Raw genomic sequence first — 27439 nt, 5'->3', positions numbered from 1 at the left:
CTATCAAATTATCTAGTCTGACTCCTGCATATTGTAGGCCACAGAACCTCACCCACTAGCTCCTGTAATAGACCCCATAACTTCTAGCTGAGTTACTTTGAAGTCCTCAAATCAAGATGTAAAGACTTCATGTTTCAGCATTGACACTAGTTTAAACCTGCAGTGACCTGTTCTCAGTGATACAGAGAAAATTAAAGAAACAAAAAAAACCAGAGTCTTTACCAAACTGACCTGGGAGGGCAGTTTCTTCCCAACCCTAAATATGGTGATCAGTTAGACTATGCAATTGTGCAAGCCCCAGCAGCCTGCCACCTAAGAAAGAATTCTCTAGCCTCTCTAACTACTGTCCCGTCACTGGCAGTTGACAATTTTTGGCAGTCACCAATAGGTCACATGTCAGTGTAAGCAGATCTGTAATGCTGTCCACTCCATAATTTTATCAAGCTTAATCTTGAAGCCATTTAGAATTTTTGCCTCCTTAGAAGGGGCATCTTATAGACATTTGTTCTTGTGTTCACATTTGCATTTAAATAACTCCTCTCTCTCCCCGGTATTTATCCCAGTATTTAACAGCATTTTTGGTTCCCATAACAATTAAAAAAAAGACAAGAGAGCTAGCTGATGACTGTGTAGGTTAAAAGGAGAAACTTTCTAGCAGTCACTTTCCCTCCTACTTTCTTATCCTTTGTGATTTCTTTCTGCAAGCCCAGGCCCTTTGTCCTTTTGTTGGACCTTCAGGCTTCAAACTTCTTAATTTTTATGTGCTTTTGATGGAATTATATTTTAGAAGTTTAGAATATTAAAATCCAGACAGAGCTTCCAGAACTGTAAATCAGTAGAGGCTTTGAGAGTCACAGCAAATATTGAGTACAGTATGTTAATAGAACAAATTGTGAATGTAATGTCCACTAGTTACCTCTTAGAATCCAATTCACTCTTGTGATAGGGTTCATTTGCCTAAGAGTAACTGAAGAAAACTATAAAAGATGAAAACCTACCTGAAAGAACTAACTCGCTTTCTTTCTTCTAATCTTTTTTAAACCAATATTTTGAAAATAAAGAGAGAAATATTAAAACTGTCCGGTAGCACAGTTAATGCAATTCATTTGACCATTATTTTCTGATCAAATAACTTGACGTTGTCACAACCTGGACATTCTGACATTATTAATGCTTAATCATGAATGTACTGCTCCTATAAAAATTCTGTATCTTTTTAAGGCACAAACATCTTTTCCTTTTGAGATCAGCTAGGTTTTTCTTCTTTATTAGTTTTTTCTGCTTGCCTATTTGTCTGATAGGGTGACCACATAGCAAATGTGAAAAATCAGGATGGGGCAGGGGGCAGTCACCTATACAAGGGTGAAAGTAACATACATTTCTTACAGGCACTTTTGTAGTCCTTCCCTGTAATAAATTTAAGTTTGGGGTATGGAGTGTGGGGGGCTCATGGTAGAGGGTTGGGGTTTGTGTAGTTAAAGAGTGGGGGGCAGGGCATCCTTATTGAAGGGCAGGTGGTCTGAAGCCTCCCCCTGATTCCTATCAACACTGTTTGTTGCTTGCTTTTCCCCTTCTATCACTGTCAGGGTGTGAGAGGACAGCAGACAGCATGGGTCACTTACTGCTCTGCCCCCTCCCTGCCAGTCAGGAGGAAGAGAGATGCAGGGACACTGTGCCCTGTCCTCTTGCTCTGTCACAATGACAGAAAGGGAACAGTAAGCAACAAGCAGTGTCAGTGGGCATGGCATGGCGGGGTGGGGCGGGGCAGGGGGAGGTTAGCCCTCCTGTCCTCCCTAAAGGATGCCCTTGTAGAATTCAGGGCAGGGGCAGTCCTGGATCAGAGTAGGGTGAACCCACAACCATTAGCAGAGGCTATATTATAATCTTGTAGGTTGCTGGTGGATTGGCATCTGAATCCTATCCAGTTTTGTCCCCTGAACAAAGCCAAGTTGCATACGTTAGGTGCAGGGGGATTGGTTTAGCACATCTTTATGCTGGGCAACCATGGAATAGCTTTCCATCAGAAACTCCAGTGCCATCAGACAATCCACAATCCTTTTTTCCCTTTTGTAGCAGCTTATGTATTTGAGGGGAGGGAGTACTTGAAATTGATTATTCTGTGAATTCAGCGTGTGTCCTTGTCTCATCGTCTAGGAGATTGTGCAAGGGCAACAGCAGTAGAGAGCATGTGAGGACAGCGCCATTCCAATCTGCAATATTGAGCAGCATCAGCATTAGCAGATTGTGCCCATTCATTTCCTCTGCGTTCACACAGTTTCTGAGCACTGCCCACTGGGATAGGGCCTCCTATTTTAGGATATGCCCCATGTGAAACAGTTGGAATTGAGACCTCCTCCTGTTTCCATATCATATGTGTGTGTCTGCACATGGATACATATTTTTTTTAAAAAAAGTGCACATGGGCATACACACATTCTCAGAGAGTGAAAGAATCCCTTTGCACATGTTAGAAATGAATATTTGACTACATTTAAGGCCTGTGCATGAACATATTGTTAAAATTATTTTTCTTGGATTGGCTAGTATCTAGTTAATGATTCTTAGCTAACACACACACAATCCATATGTTCAAGTGTATTACATGGCGTTAGTCATAAATGACAAAATAGAAACCACCATTATATTTGGTTCTTTATTATTCAGTTTTCCTTCTATCCCTGCAAAGGTATATCCAAATGTTTGAGTCAGTGATTTAAACATAACAACTTTTTATAAAATATTGCAGTAGCATCACTAAATCACTGATAGATAGATTACAATAGAGTCTATTAGAAAGCCTGTAGAGTTGATTAATAGTGTCCAATAAGTAACTATTTTCCTTGGTGTCAGGCTGGAAATTGATTGCAGCTCCTGCTTACCAGTCCAGTCACATCAAAGGGCTTCTGAAGAAAAGCATACAGGAGTAGGGCTTTATAAGGAGACTGTCATTTGAACATGCTCAATATGCCTCTTTAGCAAAGGCAGATAAATGTGTTCAGCAGAAAAAACAGGAAGCCTTGTATATTAAGTCACTGAAGGAGCCTAACTTTGTAATTGCATCTACAAGAGCTCTGTAGAACCAAGGACAAGACAGCCAGATCAACTTCTTTGCTGAGGTGCAAATCATTGCTCTGAAACATGGCATTAAATGAATTCTTTACATGAAGGTAAATAACACTTACATTTATAACTCCCTGTTCATCTGCTTTGAAAAAAAGAACAAAGGCATTTTACTAAACTGAACACAGTGCTGCTGACCTAACCAAAATACTTCAGCTGTTGAAGTTGAGTGGTTAAGAGTAGTGTGCTTCAGCAAAAAGCCTAACATATGTAAAAGGATTGTTCTTGAAGTTGTTAGTAATTTTTCCTATATTGACCATAGGATTTTTAAATACAAGTATTTTAATGCTGACTTTGCCAGTGCAATCTGAGATGGATTTACACTAATCTTGGTGCTTCTGTTCCTTTTTTTCAAAACTGTGATTTACTAAGAGGGCCCCTCTGATCACAGGAATTACTTTACAGTGCAGGCATTTGCAACTTCAGTTGGGCTGTTGCGTAGATATTACTGATTTCTCATGCAGCAGCTAAATTGATTTCATCTTAGCAACGATGATAAATGAGCTTTTAATAATTTCTTTTTGGTAGCAGCATATCACTTCTGTAGCAAATATATGCAAGGAAATAACCATGGTTAGCAATTATGTGCATTGATGAAAAGGTGAGTTCATTAATCTCATGATCAGCATCTGCTCTCTAACCAGGATCATCACCAACCTATAATACCAAAGGGCCAGCTGCTCAGAGTTAGCACAACCCCATTGAACACAAAAAAGCAAAGCTGATTTACACACATCGCAGACTAGCAACATACTTTCAATGTCATTTATTGATTAACCCAGGCTTTTCTCACACCCATCTTAAGCATTTAGCTAACCACTTTGAGTAAGTATATATTGGAAATATTGTATTCCCTTCAATTTATTGCATTATAGTTTAGGTTTGATTGGTTGCTATTTTTTAAATGAATGATATACTCTTGTTGACAGTACATGGAAATCAGTGGGAGTTGCAGGGGCCTGACCTTTCTGAACAGCAGGCCACTTTCATTTAGTTGCTTAGAGATGGATTTAGATTCTTAATTTTAGGATCTCAAATTTGAAAATTCAGACCCATTTATTTTGGATGGACCTGCTGCTGTGGGGAGGGCAGACAAAGGGGACAGTTGCCCTGGAGCCCAGCGATTCAAAGGAGCCCATGCTACTGTGGCAGCAGCTGCTGGACTGCCTTGCTGCATGCTCCCGGCTGTGCTCAGCAACACAGAGAGCTGCCTGGTGGCCTGCATGGTGCACTTTGGGTGATTCTCCAAGCTGGCTGCCCCAGGCTCTGCCCTTTTTGTCTGAGCTCCCGCCCTTTCTGGGAGCTCAGAGCCCAGATCCCCTCTCCCCCCCCACACACACCTTGCCCAGTGGCCTGTGGAGATTGTCAGTGCCCCTACTGATAGGGCCCCTATTTTAAATTGCCCAACACTTGCCATTATATAGATTCTTGTGACCTTTTCTTTTTTGAAGCTTTCCCACATCTATCATTAGCAGCACACTTGGGAATCTGACAGAGGGATAGTCCTTAGACTGTGAAAGTGCCCTGTCTTTGTTCAGTTAAATTCATTCAGCTATTGCTGAGATATAAACTGTCAAAAATCACATTTTTTCTTCTCCCACTTGCATTTCTAAGAAAAATGTTGGCAGCCAGCCAAAATAATTACTAGAAGAAAGCATTCTGAAGCTGGGCTAGCAGCACTGCCAATTCAGCAGTAGCACACATTGTACTGAAACATCTGGGAGTTTCTTGAACAGCTGTAGCAGTGATATGCCTCACAAATAACCCCAGTGACCACTGGCCCACTCTTTGTGCACCACATGGGGAAGGAAGAGATCCAGCCCATATGTAGCCCCACTGGTCCAACTACCAGCCCAACCAGACACTATGTATAATGAGAAAGATGGGTGAATTATCCCTCCAGCCAAGCATAGGACCTACACATGGCTCCAGCAGTTCATAACATTCTTTGGAAACATCGAGTGGAATAGGAGCTCCCCTAACTCCAAAGATTAGGGTGGGAATCCCTTATGCTTAACAATCTATCCCTTAATAGCCATCTAAAATTAAGTGGTTTCCTACAGTGTGTGTGAACCCTTCCTGCTTAATAATCTATTTTAATTTATGTTTAGTTTAGACATCCTGGTTGGCTCTGAGAAGTTTGGAACCAGTCTGTTCCAGCAACTGATGTTGGTCCAATAAAAGATATTAACTCTCCTAGCTTGACTTTCTCATATCATGGGGCCAACTCAACAACAACTCCGCAAAAAATGTAAAAGAAAGTCACCTTTGTCTAACCAATAGCTGCACCCACTTCTTATTTCAAAGGCACTGCCAGAGTGGATAGAATTATCAATAGGAAACTTCTATTGATGATTGACTATGATTTGTGAATTTCAAAATGTGCAGCTACAACAGAGGATAACAATGCATCTGATTTGGTGGCTGATGGCCAAACTGCTCAGTCTCTATTGGAAATAATTAATGGAAACAAATCAGATATCTGAAAAGGCAATGCACAGTAACCTGTTGGAGAACACTTTAACCTGCCTGGGCACACATTAATGGAGCTCAAAGTCAGCTGTTGTTTCAGACTAATTCCACAAGCCAAATACACAGGGAAGTGATGGAACTTAACTTCATTTACAGGTTTAGAGCCCATCACAAAGATATGAATAAAGATATTACCTGGCTAGCACATTACCTTTCACGTCCTAATGATTTAAAAAACAGAACAATGGGTACCTAAGAACAATTTGCACCTTCTCTATCAGCTTCATGACTACAGTTCATCTGTAAATTTGACACCAACAGTTTAGGATTAAACAAAGACTGTGAATGGCTAGTCAACTACAAAAGCTGTTTCTCCTGTCTTGGTGTTCACACCTCCACATCAGCTGCTAGAAGTGGGCCTCAGCCTCCCTGACTGAATTAACCTAGTTATCTCTAGCCTTATTCTGGCCTGCATATTTATACCTGCCTCTGCAAATTTCCACTACATACATCTGACAAAGTGGGTCTTTGCCCACAAAAGCTTATGCTGCAATACATCTGTTAGTCTATAAGGTGCCACAGGACTCCTTGTCGCATGAACACTCTATTTCACCTTTTTTCCCTTCCTTCTTTCCCCATCTCCTATTTATTTTGAAACTGGACCTTTAATTCTCCATTCATCTGAAGCCGTGAGTTATACCCACGAAAGCTCATGATTCCATCTACATGTTTTGTTAGTCTTTAAGGTGCTACTAGACCAGTGGTACTCAACCTTTTTTCATATGCGACCCACAGAGCCAGGAAAATTTTTGTCGAGCTAAAAAAAAAAGAAAGAAAAGAAAACGCTGGGAACATTTAGTTGCGGCCATTTTAATTTAAAGTGCCAGTCCACTCCCCTTCCACTCCCCTTGCCCCCGCTGTGTGTATGATGGTAGCTGAGCCAGAAAAAAAAATGCCAGAAAAAAAATGCGATCCCCCTGCAGGAACACAGCCGGGACCCCCTTGGAAGCAACTAGACTATTCGTGGGTTTTTTATGTTTTTCCAGTTACAGACTAACTCAGCTACCCCTCTGAAGCTTTTGACCATACTGTACTCATTCCACTTTGGGGGCAGATCTATCCCTCTTGGAAGCAACTCTCTGGTCTAAATTAGTTAGATCCTGTAAATGAAGCAGAAACAAAATAACTTGTATTCAGTCAGAGGCATTCATGTTCACTGATCTATTACCCAGCTGGGTTAGTTCTGATGTTCAGTGTCTGTGATGGATGGACAATAATTCTTTGTCTCATTTGATTAGCACTAGAGCATGATTTTCAGCTCTGGTTCCCTTCCTCTTGTCTCTTGTTTCTCTTCTACTGCAGACCAAGTTAAACTTTGAGAACAAGATATCTGAAGTTACGCAAGTGAAAAACTGATGCAAACAAGAGTAGTAATTTTTCAAAAAATTGCTGCCTGTGTCTGACTTTATTTCCAGTTTCCTTTTGTCCAAAACATTAAACATTTCAAATGTTCATGACGATTTCAGTTTGCCAAATGGTGTTGATTCTCACTTGTCTCCTCATGCAGCTATATTTGAAGGGGAGGAGGGCAGAGTTGGGGTCTAGGGTTCTAATTAAAAATACTATTAATATGGAATTAATTGAATTTTTCCATGAAGTAGATGATAGCAAAACAGATGCTTCCCAAATAGCATTAGTCAATTATGTGGCTCTTACATAAAATACATACTTCTCAAGAATTAAATAGGAACTCTAAGCAGTTAGGTAGGAATTACATTAAACATTGAAAGCTCAGTGTTATCTGACCTTAATTTGTTTATCTTTCATTTCTTGTAGGCTGTTTCCAGCTATGTAATGTTTTTCGAACACATGACATGGAAATTGACCAGTGCTTACTGGAGTCCCTCCCTTTAGGCCAACGCCAGCGGTTGGTGAAGCGTATGCGCTGTGATCAAATAAAGGCATATTATGAAAGAGAAAAGGCTTCTCAGAAACAGGAAGGACATGTGAAAAAGCTGAAACATGGAAAGAATCATCGAGTTCATTTCAACCTTGCTGATATGATACAGGATGCAATCATACATCATGATGACAAAGAAGGTATCATAGGCATTTAACAGTAATCTCATGATTTTTGCCTTTGTGTGGCTAAAAGTTTGAGTCTTGGGGCATTTTTAGACTTATTTTTGAATAATAGTAGCTATTTATAGCTGGTATGTATTATGTGCTTTGTAATTAACATGCAGTAGATTAGATAAATATGTATTATATGATATAAAACAGATTATGGCATATAATTTATGTCTCTGAAGAAAGCAAATAGTGTTTTGGAGGCTTTAGGATGCCACTGTAAGATAAATGTGTTTTCAAAATCATAGATTTTTTTTTTAAGGCCAAAAGGGACTATTTTGATCATATAGTCTGACTTAGTGCATACTGCAGCCATAAAATTACCCAGGTGCTTAGTAATGATTTGAAAAATATTTTCCCTGTATTTAAACAAAGCTCTTAAATAAATAATCTTCCTTCAAAGCTGAGGCTCTGGCTGGGGGCAATGAAATGGTCAGCCATTTTTCCAACAAAACTAGAGTTACATCCACACTGCAAGCGCGTTCTTTTGATCGTCAGTCTTTTTGTGCAATTGATAATCCTCATTCTATGAGGAAGAACGCATTTTGCGAAAGAACTCTTTCGCAAAAAGGTGTGTGTGGACAGGGAAGAGGGAGTTTTTTCGGAAGAAGAAGGAAGAGGAAAAAGCACAGGTGCCCTGGTGGCCATTCTGTCCATAGCAATCACTGCTTACATGCAAAATAGCATTCAGGCAGTGTAGATGCTCTCTTTCGAAAAAATGCATTGCTTTTACAATACACTTTTGCAGTGTGGGTGCTCTCTTATGCAAGAACTTTTTTCAAAAATCTCGTCCAAAAAAGGCTTCTTCTCGTCCAAAAACTACTTCTCTGTAGTTTAGAGACAGCCTGAATGAGCATAACCACACCTAGGATTCCTGTTCTTTTCTAGCTAGCTGCATTGGAAGCAGTGGTTCAGACCCTGCTTACATAAATAAGCAATCAGTCTGCAAACAATTTGAAGATAACAAGGTGATAAGTAACCGTTAGCATGGACTTTCAAGAACATTTTGAGGGAAATCTTGATTTGGACAACAGGGATCACCACAGTGGCATACAACTGCTCTAAGGCACGGTCTTAGTCATTGGAATATCACTACTTTCTGTATTAGCCAACTCTACCCTGCCACGTTTGGCCTTATTTTGCCATATTTCAAGATGGTCTGTTGGACAGGCTTGAATTCTCTCTTCCCACTCGCTCCTGAACCTTTCACTCTACGCTAGTAATTATGTATATTTTTTATTGTTTGAGAGCATCAGTTTATGCATTTTGATTTATGAACAGACATAGATAGAACTAGGGATAGTTGCTCCTTCAAGTGAGGGATTTAGAAAGTCAATTGTTAAAATATGCAGTTCCCTCCTTCAGTCCCCTAAACAGTGATGCCTGTGATTTAAAAATTAACATCCTCACCACTCCCCATCTTCTCACAGCTCCCTTCTCCCCAAAAGCCAAGCAGAATAGTAGATGTGTTTTGCAGCACAGCCTAAAGGTCAGATGCTTCTGGCTATTTAATACTTTTACTGAATGAATGAGTATATACAGTTCACTGAGTGAGAAAAGTGAAATCCTTACAGGCCCCTAAAAAAGCTGAACCCAGAGCAGAACAGAAAATTCAGCAGCCACTGAAAGTGAACAGTGGCAGCATATTAAAAACTGCAAGGCAGGGCAGCATGGGAAAGGTGAAAAATAGGCACTAGTTTGGTATCCTATAACTGGGAGGAGCAGTATAAAGCTCTAGAACACTTTCTCAAAGCAAGCTCCAGGCCCCTCCTTTCTGGGTGGGCCTCCTCCCACAGAGACCAGTCACCCCTGAATCCAGGCAGATATTTGGCTTTCTTAACCCCTTTGTACCTGAATTGCTGTAGCTGGAGAGGGGAAGAGGAATGTATGCACTACTGTCTGTAGAATCATGCACTTCCATGGTCCTTGTGGAGTCTGTCAGCCGACGGTCAGGGCTCCCTATATCTGTCCCTTAAGACCGGCTGAAGTTCTTTTAAATTGTGCTTCGTTCTGTTACAGCAACTGAAGGAGTCAGGTTAAAACTTAAACAGTTACAGGTTTATTAAAGAAGCTTATAAATCATATGGTTACAATGGCTATTGCTCTATTTCTTAACTACTAGCAAAATATAGATACTGCTAGCAAAATATAGATCTTAAAAATGGTTACAAAGAAGATAAAGATAGAAAAATAGAAATAATGGTACCAAGTAACAGCTTACTCTTTCTATGTGTACACTTAAGACAGAGGACAACATCCAGGTACAATTTTTACCCCCTTCTGTGCCTCTCGACTCCAGCATGTCAGGCCAGGGCCAGTCCCTCAATTCCTAGGAAAGACAAAAATACGAGGTCTCCCATAGAACCTCGGGAGGTCAAACACCTAACCCGACCAGCAGGTAGAGGGTAGAATGACACTCCAAGTGAGTGTGTGCTGGGCCCATCTTATATACCCATGGGGGTCACGTATTTCTCTTTCTTGTCTGTCATGCCAAATGGGGCTGGTCTGTCTTTTGTGAGACCAGTTCTTACAAGGGAGTTGTGAACTTAATTTACACTTGTAAGAGAGATAACTAAATTGGAATTACTGGGGATTCTTTTCTCAGTGGGAAATTCCTCTTCCAGGGACTGTGTGTGTGTTCGAATCAACATAGGTGCCAGCCGGTGGCAGTCTCGCATATCCTGATCTCTCCTCATATCTATGTTTCAGCTTCTCAGGATCAGATGAGCCAGCATAGACTATGCTGATTTTATTGCTCCTTCTCTGCCCTGTATGCTTCAGAGAGGCAAATAAGATGGATGTGATGGAGGCGGGCTGTCTGGCCACAGAGTCTGATAATGATACAATATTAGAATGAATTACAGGGGATTTCTCTGAGTTTACTAAAGTAGTGACATTGTAAGCATGTCTGTTTTTCACCCAGAAAAAGCTGATTATTGATTGTGTTACTTTATTCTATTGTGTTCAGGCAGTAAATCTTTTATTGTCAGCAATCTGTCATTTTAATATATAATTTATTTTTGAACTATTTTATATTGTGAAAAAACAAAGGCTATCTCTCCAACTTTAATACTGTTTTATTAGCAGTAATAAAAGGTGTATCTTTGAGAGTTAGTGCAAAATCACTTCATTTTTATGGGTTTACATATTGCATAGCTAGCATATTCTTTGTAGTAGGCATAAAAAAGAATACATGTCATTCCAAAGAGCAAAAAAAAAAAAAAAAAAAAAAAATCCAGTGTGTCTTTTTTGAGGGGATCTCAGAGTCTGGGATCCCTCCCATACCTCAGTGACTGCACAGTTATTTTTAGTCCCCCAGCATTAGGTCTGTGAGCCTAAATATATTGATTTGGGCTCTGGGACACAATACAGTGTTTTGTTTTATTTTGTTTTTTGCTGTGCAGATATACCCATAATGGCTCCAAAAAGTAGATTTGAGTGACATTGGTTAATAGGTTATAACAGAATGTCTCTGGTCTTGTGTGATTGTCTAGGGCTCGGACCCTGCCACATTTAGCACACACAGCGCCCGTGCAGTGCTCCCTGCAATGTGCATACTTTTACATTAAGTAGGGTAATCATACATGTACAGAGATATGATATGTCCTAATATAACCAATAACCAGTTACTGACCAGATCTGAAGTTATATTTTACTGTATTTTTATTTTTTTAATGCAAAATTGAAGATTACCAGAGCCCAAATTAGGATGAAACTTTATGCATTAAAGGCTCACTAAATGCATCAGATTCAGCTGAGGAGTTAGTAGAAACCTTCTTCTCCTTCTCCTTTTTTTCAATTTAGGTGCCTTAGAATTTGTCAAACTATATTTCTTTTTATCATGAACCAGAAAAACTCAGAGCAAAATTGCTGAGTTTTGTATTTTTTTTAACCCGAGACCAATAATTCAGGAAATCCTGTCCCTCATCCTTTACCCATAAAAGCCAAGTATTCTCTCTACATTTTGTTTCTCTCTCAGGGAGCTAGAAGACCTGCGATTTGCAAAAGCCCAGCACACAAAAACATGCTTTCTTGAAGTGAGATAGCGGTGGTTCAGCTGTTCTTATCTACACTCATGCTCTTCACAGAGACAATCTGTTTCCCCATCTCTTATCATTGGAATTGTGGGGGGGGGGGGGGAAGTTGGGGGAAGGCGCCCATATAGATTTTGGCCCACTAATCTGCAGAGTCCTGTTTCTGTGACAATGACTGTTTCCCTAGTTTTGAGAGCTGATGTTCCACAGAATGCACTACATTATTTGGGAATCACCTGAGCAACTATGTAAAACTGCTTGCTTCACTCTATGGCATAAAACAGTATCCAGAATCCTCAAAACTTATGTAAACTTCTCTGAACTCTTTTAAACAAATGAGTGCTAGTTTTCATGGTAAAGAAAGCCAAGACTAGATTTACTTGAGTTTGGGTTTCAGCATAAAAAGTTCACACAACTTTAATATTTATAAATTGAGCAGATCTGGATAAAATGAATGGCCATCATGAATATCAACAAAAACAATAGGAGGCTGGAGAACTGATTTAAAAAGGAAGAGAACATGAACTAGATGTGATTATCTTCTTCAACACTTAACCATACTACCAACCACAGCTATCATTTGCCATTTAGTCTCTTCCTGTGTTGCTGCAAGGGCTTGATGGCCCAAAAATAAAATGTTGAAACAGACTGAATAAATCCAAGTAATAAGGGGTTAACCTCTGGCCAGCCTCCACCCATCAGGTATTGAAATTTGATCGTAGACATTATAAGCCATCTGGGGAATGACATTCACTGGAATGTCTTGTGGCATTCTAGCCACATCTTGGAAAAGCGTAATATGCCAGCTGCAGATAATGGCCCAGGAATCTGTAAACCAGAGCAACTGTAAACATCTGAATTATGAATGAATGCTTACTTGCACATCAAAGCATCAGTGCCTGGTGGTTTGTGTTCACAGCACATTCCATGCTATGATATACTCTGCAGGAGGAGAACAGCACCTGTCATGTGTGATATTATGGTGCAAGTCCTTCTGAGGGATTCTACCATGAGATTTCCATGCTACCATCTGATATATGCATCATTACTTGAACTATGACCCGAGAAAGCAGAGAGTCTGAGGCACAGAATTGCTTGAGGCAAGCAGCAGGAGTTATCATTGGGTGTATCTGAACCATAATGGCCAATGACCTAGTCAAGCCCAATCAGCAGAGAGCCAGCAACTGCATTTAGATTGCCCAGATCAAAGATTATCATGTGTAGGGATGGTGTGATTGATTGAAGAAGTGACCTTTGACTCAATCAGCCGAATGCTCTGTCAGTACATAGACTACTATAATAGCGAGGTGACCAGGTCAAAGTTTAAGATGCGCAATAAATAATCAAGAAGTCATGAGTGTCAAGAAGACATGGAGGACTTGGCCTCACCTCACACAGTAATGCTACCATTTATAAATGGTTGGGACCACTGAAATACAGAAGTATTTTACCTACCATAGTGGCACCCATGATCTATCAACTTTACTTCCATAGGCAGATGATTGATATGCCATGACATAGGGCAGTAATCTAATAACCACATCTGTAAATATTTGCAACATTCCATGTTGCAATTTTGATGGATTGGTGGAAATCCCAGATCTGATCATTCTAATGGTATATTGCAGACATGGCTGCTGACATTAGAGGATGCATGCCCAGAGGGTGGCTTTGGCATGAACCTATCAGAGGAAGATAGCACTAGTAGGGCATCTACAGCTGAGACTAAGGTAGGGGATTAGGTCTGGTGCTTAACTTACTGAGTTATTCATCTTGATCAGAAGCAAAAATGAATGATTGTCCCAAAGTATACCTCATTCCATTGGGTTGATATAGAAGCCCAGTAATGCAAACTTTTTCCTAGTCTACTCACACTGATTTTACCCTGTGTCACTCAAGCTGTTGAGTCTTTCTCAGCAAATTCCTTCACGTTGGATAACTAGGCACAGTTGCTTCCCTGCATGTTCAGCCCTTGTGTCGACCGTCCTTTTCAGGATTCTCATTGGATCTGTCCCTCTTGCATAATGCTGAAGGCAATGTTTCAGACCAGCTTTCATGCTAATGGCATTTATCCAATGAGCAATCCCTTACATTAGATGTTACACCCTTCCATCAAAACATGGTACAGGTCAGCCACAGGTCATGTGATAATGACCAAATGTTAATTTACCAATATTTTAACTCAGATTCATGTAGTGTCAAGTATATGGATATAAACACCAAAGACAGAGGATTTTTATAGTAGTATAAGGTGTACTGTTTGGAATAAGATGATGAAAGAAAGAAAGAAAATGTAGGTTAGTATCAAGTTAACTTTGCTGACAATAAAACCTGTTAGATAGATTGTGAAATAGTCTGCTAATGCAAGTCTGAAGATTCTTCTCTAGGGTCATTGAAAGCCAGACTGGAGAGCATATTAGGAATCATGCAGGATAACCCTGCATTATAGAGATAATGGATTAGATTACATGAATATTTTTGTTTTCCCCCTTGCCTCTAATCTGCATGATTCTGTGGATATCAAGAAAACAGTGCTCTTGTATTTAAGTATTTAAGACTGAGATGAACTTTGCACATAAAGTAGGGACTCAGCTACTTTATCACTTAGACTAGAAGGCACAGTTTTAATTTTCTCAGACTTCATGTAAAATAGATCTTAATTTTTGAGCTATAATTTATTTTAAAATGGATTATTTAAGAAATTTAGTATCCTATATGAGACTACTTTCTGTCTCAAGTGATCTTAGTAATGAAACAGTCATCAAATTAATGTTAACGCTCACACATTTCTTTTTGGCTCCAGTTGAACACATTTATCCTTTACATTTAAAGGAATAATGATATTTTTCTCTAGCATTGTTCATAACTGAACGTTTTCCTTCTGTAGGGGCTGATGAATAATGTTCTATTACACAGAATTTCACCAAAAACCTTCTCTCCTCCAAAAAATGATTGCCATCTCCTGAGGTTCTCATTGCACTAAAGCCACCCTCAGCAGCCTTCTGTTGGTGACTATTTTGAAAATGGCAAATCTCCTCCCACTGTTCTCAGTAATTCTGAATATTTCTGCCTCCTGACAGCATAGGGGTGGCCATCTTCCCCGAGAAAAAGCTAGCTTCAATGTCTCCTGCTCTTGCTAGGAACATGAGGAAGTAGTGGCCATTTTGAAAAAGAAAAAAAATGTGCATTTCTCTGAAGAGGATGATTTTATACACCTGTCTCTGCTACCAAATAAACTTGGAGTTATGAAAAAATCATGATCCAGTGAACAATAATCCTAAATGTTACTTTTTAGAAACATTCTTCTCTGTTGAACCATATCTTCCGAAAGGAGTAGGTTGGTGGAAAGGGAAGGAAGTGTGAGTGTTTATGTGAGTAACACTACAGAGTTATTTCGGAAAAATGGACGTTTTTCTGAAAAAACTTGAATTACATCCACACTGCAATCGCGTTCTTTTGAAAGAAAATCGAAAGAACAAAGGGGTTTTTCCAGCATTGGTAATCCTCTTTCTATGAAGAAGCAGCCTTTTTTCCAAAAGAGCTCTTTCAGAAAAAGGCATGTATGGGGGAAGAGACAGTTCTTTCACAGGAAGAGGAAAGAGGAAAAAGCACATGTGCCCTGGTGGCCACTCTGTCCATAGTAATCACAGTTTAAATGTGAAAAAAGCTGTCATGTAGCACTTTAAAGACTAACAAGATGGTTTATTAGGTGATGAGCTTTCGTGGGGAAGACCCTGAAGAAGTGTGTCTGCCCCACGAAAGCTCATCACCTAATAAACCATCTTGTTAGTCTTTGAAGTGCTACATGACTGCTTTTTTTTGTTTTACCAAGATCAGACTAACACAGCTACCTCTCTGTTAGTTTAAATGCAACATAGCATCCATTCAGTGTGAACACTCTCTTTCGAAAAAGCAGATCACTTTTTAAATGCACTTTGGCAGTGTGGCCGCTCTCTTTTGGAAGAAGTTTTTTTGGAAGATGTCTTCCGGAAAAGCTTCTTCTGAAAAAAGCCTGCAATCTAGATGTAGCCTGAGTGTGTGTATCTGTATGTAAAAGAGAGAGGGTATGTCTACACTACAATGATGATGCGGGCCCTGGTCAGCCTGGCATTGAAGGCCTGGCGGGAGGGGTTGAGGTGCCCCGTATAGGGCTTCATGAGCCAGGGCTGTAGGGGGTAGGCCGCATCCCCCACCAGGCAGACGGGCATGTCCATGAAGAGGTCGGGGAAGAAGGTCCCAGCATGCAGCCTCTGGCACATGGAGTTCCGGTACACACTGGCGTCGTGTGTCTTGCCGGACCAGCCCACGTTAATGTCCGTGAACTGTCCCCGGTGGTCACACACGGCCTGCAGGAGGATGGAGAAGTACCCCTTGCGGTTCACGTACTGGGAGGCCTGGTGTTCCGGGGCATGGATGGGGATGTGCATCCCGTCGATGGCCCCTCTGCAATTGGGGAAGCCGAGGGTGCCAAACCCCTGGATGACGGCATCCGGGTTGGCGAGGCAGACCACCCTGAGGAGCAGCACCTGGTTGATGGCCTTGACCACCTGCGGAGAGACACAGCAAAGCGCGAATCAGTGCGGCACCCGGGTGGCTGGGAGTGCTCGTGCCCTGGCAGTGCTCTGCGCCCCACTCCCGGGAGCAACCCTCTCGGGCGGCATGTAGTACAGCCGGGAGAGACCGGCCCCTCTGGTGCGGGGCACCTTCTCCCCCCTCGACCCCCCGTTTTCCCTGGGGCGGCCCATCCCCTTCTTGCAGCCCCCCTCACCCCAGGCCCAGTGGGTGCATGAGCACCACTCCGACGGTGGATCTCCCCACCCCGAACTGGTTCCCGATGGATCGGTAGCTGTCCGGCATGGAGAGCTTCCAGAGGGCGATGGCCACACGCTTTTGGAGGGGGATGGCGGGCCTCATGCGAGTGTCCCTTCTGCGCAGAGCAGGGGCGAGCCACTCACAGAGCTCCAGGAAGGTGTCCCTCTTCATCCTGAAGTTCTGGGTCCACTGTTGGTCTCCCTAGCGCTCCAGGACGATGCGGTCCCACCAGTCGCTGCTGGTGTCCAGATGCCAGAAGCAGCGGGGCACGCTGGTGCTCGGGTGCCGCCGCAGATGCTCCATGGCCCCCAGGGTGGCCAGGTGGAGAGGCAGGGGGCTGACGTGCACCAGGTGGAACCAGGCAGCCTCTAGCCATTGCTGGCAGGCTTGCAGCAGCAAGTTCATAATCTGCACCAGAAAGTGCAGGGCGAGCTCTGGCTCCATGTTGCCACCTGCGGCGGCGTCCCCGAAGGGAAGCACCAACACAGACGGGCGCAGAGAAAAACGCTTTGCTGTCCCTCGGCGAGGTAGGCAAGCAAGCGGAAAAACTGAGAATCGGCTGTCCAGGGGGGTCCCTTTAAGCACAAGCCTCAGATAGCCTCAGACAGCAGCCACACAAAGCAACAACTGACCTGATGCCCTGCCGGAACCGGTTTCAGCCGCCCTTAAGTGTGCCCCTGCATCTAATCAGTGTGGATGCACTAGTTCAAATTAGCAAAATGCTAATTCGAACTAGTTTTTAGTTCCAGATGCGCTAGTTCGAATTAGCTTATTATTCGAACTAAGTTAGTTCGAATTAGCGCTATAGTGTAGACATACCCATAGAGAGAAACAAGAGGGTAAAAGTATTTTGGAATATACATGCTGTGAATGTAGGGAGATGCAAGAGGCGGCGGGAAATTAGAAGGACAACAGGCTGGGAGAAACTGGGCTATACACTTCCAGTTTATTTTGCACTACTGTGTTGAAACAAAGCTGAACTAATCAACTCAAATCAACTGGCTAATATGCTCTGAATGTCTTTGTGCTTCTTTAGAGTGAGTTAGTGAGAGCATTCCAATGAAATGTAAGTCTTTTGGTTAGTGTTTACGTATAAACTTTTAATTTAAAAGAAAAGAGAATTCTCAAACACTGCATTAAAATGGAGCAAAAATGAAGAAGTTTAATCTAATTTTGGACTAAATATGCTAAAAGATATTGATCAGAATCATGTTTTGTATTCTGTCAGTACAGGACAGAGTTAATTTTATCTGGGTGCTCTAAGTGAATTTTCATACTGTACTATGTTTGCATTTCTTTACATTAAACTTTAATTCTGAATTTCCTGGGTTTAGAATATTTTGTTTTGGATTACTTACAATATCCCTGTATAATATATTTATCTTAATTTACTATTATATATTCTCAACTATAACTCCATTTTAACATAGTTTTCATCTGGGAATATAAAAGGAATTAAACATATGCATGCAGTAGTGGTAACTGATATGCCAGAATTTGCTAGCATTTACTATCTAGTGATATTCAGAACATCCCAGTTTCTTTTCTAATTAGAGGTGAAAAATGTGCATTAGACACTTTTATTTGGTAACCACTGGCAAATGTGGATTTTAAGAGGAACCATTGTAAAAGCAAATATGATTGATACATATGCATATACACATAACAGTGTGACATACATAGCCCTAATCGTTCAAAGTAATGAATGCATGCTACAGGTCTCACACTGTGAGCAGTGAAGTTTATAGGACTTCTCATGCTGTATAAAATTATGGATGTGCACAAATCATTGCAGAATTGGGGTCATAAAAAGAAAAAATAGTTTTATTGTAACAATGAATCTGAGGCTGTTGAAACAAATGCATTCTGTATTAGGAAGTCATACTTTTAGGTGAGGTTAAAACTGCTGACTATCCGTCAGGCAGGATGTTGACAACTTCTTTCTGTATATGGAAAAATCTACCTATTTATCCACTTGGGCTTTGTCTACACTGCAGAGTTTTTGCTCAAGAAGCAAAAAATCTTCCAGAAGAGCGCGTCCACACTGCCATGTGCTTTTGCGCAAGAGCATCCATGACAGTGTGGATGCTCTCTTGTGCAAGAAAGCTCTGATGAACATTTTAACCATAGGGGCTTCTTGCGCAAGAAATTCATGTTGTCTGTCTACACTGCCCTCTTGTGGAAGAGCTCTTTGGCAAGAGAACTTATTCCTCATGAGGAGAGGAATAAATCTTCTCGAAGAAGCCCTGTTTTACAATGCTATACTGTAAATTTACTTGCACAAGAACGCTCATGCAGTGTAGACAGCAGGCAAGTTTTTGCTCAAGAACAGTTGTTCTTGCGCAAGGAGCTGCCAGTGTAGACATAGCCCAAATAAAAAAATAAAGGAGATACTAACATGCCAAAATTATCATTATCTTCCGCTTTCCTATCACTTCAACTTAAAGAATATTTTCTCAACACAATGAAATGTGTCCTTAATTTTGCATAAAAAACCCAGCTGTTAAAGCCTTTTGCACATGAAGTTGACAATGTACATCTATAGCTATGAGCCTGAGCTGAATATATAGACTATGTGATATAATACACAGATAATTGATTTTTCTTGATGATTGCTTTTCAAAGCCATTACAGAAAGCAGGTTATTACAGTATAGGTACTAATGTTGGTAAAATTCAATTACCGAATCTAAAACAATAGATAATTTCACTTGATTGTTAACATTAACTGCATTTGAGCTATGAGGTGGAGCAATCAGTAGTTAAAATGATATTGACAATTATTCCAAATGTAACCATTTAAATGTATAAGGTCCATGAACACAGTTCAAGGAATGAATTCAGCCAACTTGAGGCTGCATGTCACTTTTTTCATTGTTTCCTTTTCTTGACTATACTATTACACTATATATGACCTTGAAATGGTAGATACTGTGATTTTGCTTGCGAAACAATGAAATGGTTGGAGCAGGTTATTTCTCATGCTGTGCACTGTTGGGGTTTTGATTAAATTCGGACTCAAAAGGCAAACACAACAGCTTAGTGACTTAATGCTGTAGCTAAGGTCTGTACTCTAATTTTGCAAACAAAGCTACTGCTGGTATATTGTGATAAGTTTTCAGATCTGAACATTTACTCATTGAGAGTAGGAAAAATATGACTTGCAATTTTACTCAAATCAGAAGCATCTGTTGGAGATGTGATCTGCAGCACTGATTCTGGATTCACAATAAGGTGACACAAAGGAGGGTATATCTGTTGCCGTTAGCACTCTGCAATGTATTTTAGCAGAATAAGCAACATTCATCCCTGATTTAACTCCATTCACTTCATTATATTTACACATGGGATGGATTTGCCCAACTTGTGTAAAGAACCATAGATTTACATGAATAAAATTGTAGTGTGTCAGGACCAAATTCAAAGCAAGAAGGAGCATGTATATAGTTCCATGAAGGCTTACAGTAAGCCTGCATGTCTGTGGGTTCTAACTATATATCTACTTTGCAAAGGCAAAGTTTTAGATTTTAAAATTTACCACTTACTTTTAAATTCGATTAATAACCCAGCTAAACCATTGAGAGGGGATGGAGGGCCAATTAGCTTGTAGAGTGTCTGCCAAATGTTCCTTTGAAAGAGTTGGAGTTGAAGGAAGCTGAGGCCACTGGCTCTTAACCCTGAAAATCCCAGGTTGCTGAATGTACAGGACACATCTATCGTATGGCTGTTGACCCTTTATGATGTCCCTTGTCATCGTTTCCAAAATGGTAACATAACTTTGTGAGGTGTTGTGCTGCTATAATAGCATTTCACATCTAAGCAAGAGATAAAATGCATCAAAGTGTAGATAAAATTATCTTAGAAACAGCATTAAGGTCCATGCAGGTGTTGTCTTGTGTGACTACGGGTGCCTAAGAGAAACATGCCTTGAAGAGTCGATTTTCCCAGATTCACTTGTCAGCCTTTGAAGGGCCCTCACCTCTGAGTCATGGGAAAAAATTGACTCAGGTGTCTGGGAATGGGGAAGAATGGTAGCTTCAAGGAGCTGCTCTCTGGGCTTTAACTATCTCATTTTGCTCTTTTCCATTTTTATATTAGGAGACATGTTGAACCCACTATAACTTTTTATTGGTAGAGAGGAGCTCATTGAAACAGAGAAAACAATAGGGAAGATTGGGACCAGTGAACATGAACTACTTGAATTGTTTAATACTCCTCTGAAAAAAGGAATATGTTTTAGAAAGTGCATTTTGGAAGACAAAATAATGGGAATAAAGAAATCTAATGACCAATGTGCATAGTGGAAAGCGTAGATATCTACTACAATTAGAAGAATGGTGGGAAATCCTAAAGATCCTATAATTAAGGACCACTAGACTTTAAGTTTTTCAAGAATGAAAAATTTAAAGACTGATCACTATGACTTAGGGACAAATTCTGTATCCTTACACATGTTGAATAGCACTTTACTCCATTTAACTTCAGTAAAATGACTAATAGAACAATGCACCATTCAGTGAGTTAATGTATGATTTCTTGTAACGTTGAGTGTTAAAATATTGATAATAGTAAATGGCAGGGAACAACCAAACAAACATACCGGGAAGGCTTGCTAGAAAGAACTATTGGTAGCTTTTACAAAGCTCAGTGCTTTACAAATAATATACAGGAGCAACGGATATTAGAAATGAAGAACTCCTGCTAATTCTGATTAAGTGGCTGAAATAAAATATGCCTTTAAATGGCTGAGATACTCAATATTAAAGTTCCGTCTTTAGTCAGAAAAACAAACAAACAAACAAACAAAAAAGGAAGTCTTACACAGTGACTATTAGTCAGGATGGGTAGGGACCCTGACTTTTTTCCTACTCTATAATCACAGTGGATAAAACGATAAAAACCAATACAGAAATATTTACTTCATCCTACTTTGTTAATATTTAATCTATCAATATGCACATGGTTGGCATGAAAATTCTTAATTTACATGTGTGTGTACATTGGGATAAGATAGACCCAAGACATAAGCACTTAAGATACAATGTACAGTTGAATTTGAGAAATCACGGCAACCTGGAAAGAAATTGAAAGATACAATTTTTCAATTGTATAGCAATCTTTGAAAAACAAAGAAGAATGAGTCTGAAAGTTATTCCTTAATCCAACTTCTATCTCCTGCAAAGTAAAATATTGAGAGAGAAATAGCAAAACCACTAGAAGATAATGAATTTTCATATGAGTAACTTGATTACCTGTGTATTCTGTGTGCATGGATTTAAAATAAAATTCTGCTCTAGCATAAACCTTTGGCAGTTTTGATGATGATTCCAATGAAGGACAGCAATGAACAGTATTATAATGAATCTGCGGAAGGTGGCTATTTTACCTCTTGGTAACAGGGATTAACATTAAATCTAGTTTCAGTGAACATCTTCATTAGTGGGCACTTCATTACTGGAAATAAATTGAAACATTGGACAAGAAACTCTAGATTTAGAGCTATAATAAAAAAAACCTCTTGGATGATGAGATCTTATTATGTGGTTATGGTCCCATGGGACATGTTGATAGTTTTAATATTTGAGAGACTTAAAACTACCTTTTGCAAACCCAAAGATGCAGAACAGTGGATGTTTCTTATCTGATATATGTTGCAATATGTGGGCTAGTACTATTTTAGTTATGTTCTACGAAAGTCCAACATGTTGGAGTAAGGATTTGTGTACATGTAAAAATTGTACCACTTTAACTATACTGATATGCTGTTATACCAGCATCAAAATGCTCATACTAGTATTCCTCTATGGGGGGTAATCTATAGTAGTGTAAGGAATATTGATAGTGGTATTACTGTGTCCACAGCAGGAGTTGTACCTATATAACTGTTTCTGTAAAAAGCCATGTTCCTAAGCAAAATAGTTATGTCAATATGAAATTTTGTGTACACCAGGTCTAAGTCTGGTACAATCACAGTATACTCTCTGGATATCTATATATTTCTCTGAAAGACAAAATATTTATATTATCATACATGACTATCCCAGTGAGAAAAATGTTTGGATTTTTTTCTTAAAAGAAACATAAACTGAGGCCTTGCTCACAGATTTACAAATCTGTTTTGGATTAATACATAAATAGGCAAAGTTCCAAATGTGCCCCATACCATCCAATGTATTTTTGTTTCCTTCAATATACTCTGTAAACTCCTAATTTCTGTGCACAAAATCCATAGTTCTCGATGGTCTATGCTGAAAGTATCCATCTGTAAGATAGGTCACTATTCTATTATCATTGATAATTTCTAATACAAATACTAGTAGATTGCTTGCATTATTAGTGAACAAAGCATATCTGGTTTACACTTTGCACCAGATATGCTTTGTACGATATGGGAGCAAAGAAAGAAGGACTCTGCGCATGTTGGAGTAAACAAGGAGTAACGCTATGGAAGCCTCAGGATTCATATTAGTGGAGAACCTGTACAAATCATGGAAGAATCAGACAGTTTATAATTCTTTTAGTGGAATAGAATGAACAATTGTTTTATGTTCAGATGCTTTAGAAAGAGCTGGCAAAGGAATCCAGTACTGATAGCTGAGTTTGTTAACTTGAAAAGTCATGAAAAATCTTCATTGGGTGGCAAAGGAGACATCCATAAATTAGAATTTAAGGTGGAACAGGGTGGTGTCAGCCGATGGTCAGGGCAGTGCGTGTGTGTGTGTGTTACACCCGAGTCTTCAACTGCTGGGACACAAGGTCTGATGGGCACCCCGAGAAGTTTAACATCCGTGTCTTTGATCGCTAGGACCAGGTCACTTCGCGGTGGGCAGCCAACAGGCTGACAGATGCCCCAGAGTTTACAGGGAGAGCTTATTACACCTCAGATTTTGACTGCTAGGATAAACGATCCCTTCACAGCAGGCAGCTTAGGGAAGGCTGAGAGATGCCCCTACGGATCTGTCCCCTGGAAGCGACATGATCCAAATGCCCAGCTCTGCCTGTATCTGTCCCTTATGACCAGCTGGAGTTCTTTTAAATTATGCTTGGCTCTGTTACAGCAACTGAAGGAGTCAGGTTAAAGCTTAACCAGTTACAGGTTTATTAAAGAAGCTTATAAATCATATGGTTAGAATGGCTATTGCTCTATTTCTTAACTGCTAGCAAATATAGATCTTAAAAATGGTTACAAAGAAAATAATGATAGAAAATAGAAATAATGGTACCAAGTGACATCTTAATCTTTAAAGATCTCTAAGTCTATGTGTACACTTAAGACAAAGGACACATCCAGGTACAATTTTTACCTCCTTCTGTGCCTCTCGACTCCAGCGTATCAGGCCAGGGTCGGTCCCTCAATTCCTAGGAAAGACGAATACGAGGTGGGCGTCCCCGTTGAACCTTGGGAGATCAATCACCTAACCCAACCAGCAGATAGATGGTAGTTTGATACTCAGAATAAGTGTGCTGCTGGACCTATCTTTATACCCATAGGGGCCCGTATCCTCTTTCTTATCTAAGATGCCAAATTGTGTTGGTCCATCTTTGTGATGTCAGTTCTTACAAGGGAGTTTCAACTTAATTTACACTTGCAAGAGAGATAACTAAATTGCAAGTACTGGACATTCTTTTCTGGGCTGGAGATTCCTCCCCCCTGTACGAGTGTGTGTTCGTATCAATATAGGTGCCAGCCAAGGCAGTTCTCGCAGCCTCGAGGTCAACAATTGGCGTATCTCTGTTTACAGCCATCCAGGGTCACAGCAGTCAGCATATCTGGGCCTTCTGTCATGGCTTCAAAGACTTTGCTGATCTTACTGCTCTGTTTGCCCTGTGCGCTCCAGGCATCTCAGAGAGGGGCAAGCAGAATAGATGTTACAGGGGGGTTCCTGTCTTGCTACAGGTGGGAAAATGCTATTACAGAGAATGGGTTCTTCTGATATCTTATTGTTGTCTAAGATAGACATAGTTTCTTGTCCATCATTTAATGAATATGAAAAAAGAGTGCTTATTAAATTTAAAATAAATTGAACAAATATGAATGTGTAATAGTGTATATGTAACAGAATTGCTTACCTAGTCACTAGTGAGTTGCAAGTGACAGATACATGATAACAGAAGAAGAAAGACCCATTAATTCAATCAATGCACAAAAACAAAATATTGATAGTTATATGGGATGAGATATAACAATTTCCACCACTCACTCCCCATAATCATTTTGATCAGAATACTGTCAGCTAAGAGAGACACTTGTAAGTGACCTCACACTCTTTGCAAAGAAAATTGTGCATGTCCAATCATGTGCAGTAACTTTGCCTGAGATAATATATGTGACGTATATCTTTCCTATCTACCTAATCAGGATGTAAGATCATTTTAAATGTAGGGTCCACATATATATATATATATACACACACCTATCCATCTGTGAGTCCATATGTTCAAGAACTCCTACTAAATGATAAAAGCTAGGACCACCAAATTTGGTATCCAGCTTCCTCTTAAGGCAAGGCCAGGGTTTGGTAGTGCTAGGAAAACAGGATGCACCTGAAATCTGATTGCTTTCCATAACACAGATAAGGAAGGGTCTGATGAGAGTAAAGACAATTGTACTCCATACTGACATGGGAGCAGTGAGCACTGGAGATTGCAGGAAGACAATGGCCAGGGCTCTCCATATTGCTGGCCATGAGAAACTGACCCCTCACTCCAAACTCTGTCCTCCCAGCTCTCAGCCCAGCTCTAGAATGCAGGGAAGCCCCTACCCTGAGCAGCCTCCCCCATCCCTGGTGAGAGCTGCAGGCCAGGCCAGGCAGCAGTGCCCCTCCCTCCCTTTATGGAAGGAGCTGCAAAGTCAGGCAACATGGTCCTCGCTGCTGTGGGTGGCCATGGTAAGCCCCCCAGACCTCCCAGCCCCCTGCCCTGTGCCCTCCCACCCCCAGTCCTGGCTCCTGCACCCTCATCCCCGCCTTCAGCCCCCCCCCCAAATCCCTATCCTGATTCCTTCACCCCACCCCCTACCCTGAACCCTCCACTCCTTGGCTTGATGATCCCTCCCCCCTGACACACACACCCCTCTCAGGTCCTTGCCCAGGCAGACCTGAGTAATGCCAGGTGATTCTTCTAATATAAAACAGAATACTATTAACATCCAATAAGGGGTTTGAGATCTGAAAGATAATATGGAAAATATCCAGACTATTCATTGACAATATATGTCTGGTGCAAGTTTCAAATGCAAATTATTTGAGTCCATCAGATAGTAAATCAATATGTACCAGCTTGTTTTTAATTCCTATTTCTTACAGACTTATCTAGAATCCATATTTGAAATTGCCATCTTCCGTTGCTTTATGCACATGTCTTCTACATTCTGAGATGTGGGGGAGAGAGTGGGGAGAGGACTTTGGCCACAATAACAGAATTCAGCTTTGCCAAGTAAAGCAAAATCCAACCTTGCTATTTGTTTGTACGGATATGAGGTAATCTGCCTCCCCTCCTCTCCTCCTGAAGTGTTATGGAATGCACTGCGTTCATCATAGGGGCCCTACCTGGTCTGTGACAAGTACAATGTTGCTTAGGCATGGATCAACTTTTCCCCCTGCTTGCTGAAGTGCTTAGGGGAAAGACTGGCAGTAGCTGCTTTAGGAATGGGAGAAAGGGAATACTGTTGAAGGAAGGTCTCCCCATGCCGGGTTTATAAAATGGGGCTGGAGTGGAAGTCAGTGAAATAATTCTTTTTTTAGTAGTTTATATTATTGATATAAAAGAACAAGACAAGTATCCTGCACCTGTTATTCCTCATGATTCCATGCAACAATTTACATCACAATTTTAAATTCAGCAAAAATCAATGCCTTGGTTACAATAGGGCCATTGGCATCTGACTCCTCACTGCATGGAATTTATAAGCTATAAGCACTGTCCTAAGAAAAATGGGGCAGCAGTTTTTTTTCTAAGACAGTGTCCTTGCAGAGATCAATATCACTTCTACCTCCTAAGCTAAAATTTCTCATGGACAGTAAAAAATGCCAGAGCGGTAGGTAGCCGTGTTAGTCTATAAACATGGAAAACCACTTTTTTCACCCCTTTCACTTCCACCATTCTCCAGGAGGCTCATAATTTGTATAACTCTTGTTTAATGAAGGTTTTTTCATTGATTGTTTTCTTTAATTCATAAATACATTATTAAAAAAAGGTCCTTGGCTTGAAAAAGTTTAACAGACATTGCCATCAATCATGGTGGAAATCGCATCTTAGTCTAATGCATGCAACAACAAGAAATTAAGAATGAGTTTCACAAACAGGGTATTCAGTGTGGTAATGCTTGCTGTGCATAAATAATAGAAACCAATAGGCAGAGCTTTGAAAGAAACCATCAGCAATAAGCAGTATCGCTAGTGGCAATCTGCTGCTATAGAATAGATGCTAGTCAAGTAAGACAAATGAGAAGGATGGTTTAGATGATTAAATGTACTGATAACACTGAATCTTACAATTTCTCGGAAACCAATCACAGCAAAGGTGCCTAGCTTTAAAAAAATCAATTCATTGTCGTTTTAGGACCATATACATGACAATTCTGGCTTGATTTCCTTGTTTTTTCAGGACCTCAAAATAACATGAAATCAGTATTGATCTGCACCAGAGCACATAGCAGGCTCATCTTCATATAACTGATACAAAGTGAAAATGGAGTGGTGTTAGAGCATAGAAGTAATGCTGTGGTGGAATGCAAAAAGAATAATGATTCTGCTTGAGGAAGCACAGTCATATGGAGTGAGTTCTTAAGTTACCAGCCAGGGAGCTAAGATCCTTCGGCTGTGTATGTTGTTTGCTTGGTTATTGGGGATCATAGAATCATAAAACTGGAAG

At 40.4% G+C, this 27439-nt stretch overlaps 1 protein-coding gene across 5 annotated transcripts in view; it reads left to right on the top strand.

Moving 5' to 3' along the window:
- MYO16 (myosin XVI) overlaps positions 1-27439 on the top strand; it is a 517195-nt gene that overhangs the window by 112417 nt on the left and 377339 nt on the right. For all 5 annotated transcript variants that reach the window (XM_075918615.1, XM_075918625.1, XM_075918604.1 and 2 more), the window contains exon 2: positions 7429-7692. In XM_075918615.1, coding sequence (XP_075774730.1) covers positions 7467-7692 — 226 coding nt within the window. In that variant the 5' untranslated portion in view covers positions 7429-7466. The remainder of the gene's footprint in view (positions 1-7428; positions 7693-27439) is intronic.

The sequence above is a fragment of the Pelodiscus sinensis genome, chromosome 1 (assembly GCF_049634645.1).
Source record: "Pelodiscus sinensis isolate JC-2024 chromosome 1, ASM4963464v1, whole genome shotgun sequence".
Classification (NCBI taxonomy): Eukaryota; Metazoa; Chordata; order Testudines; family Trionychidae; genus Pelodiscus; species Pelodiscus sinensis.
Note: the sequence above shows the minus strand (reverse complement) of the source record. Positions and strands in the feature narration are given on the sequence as shown.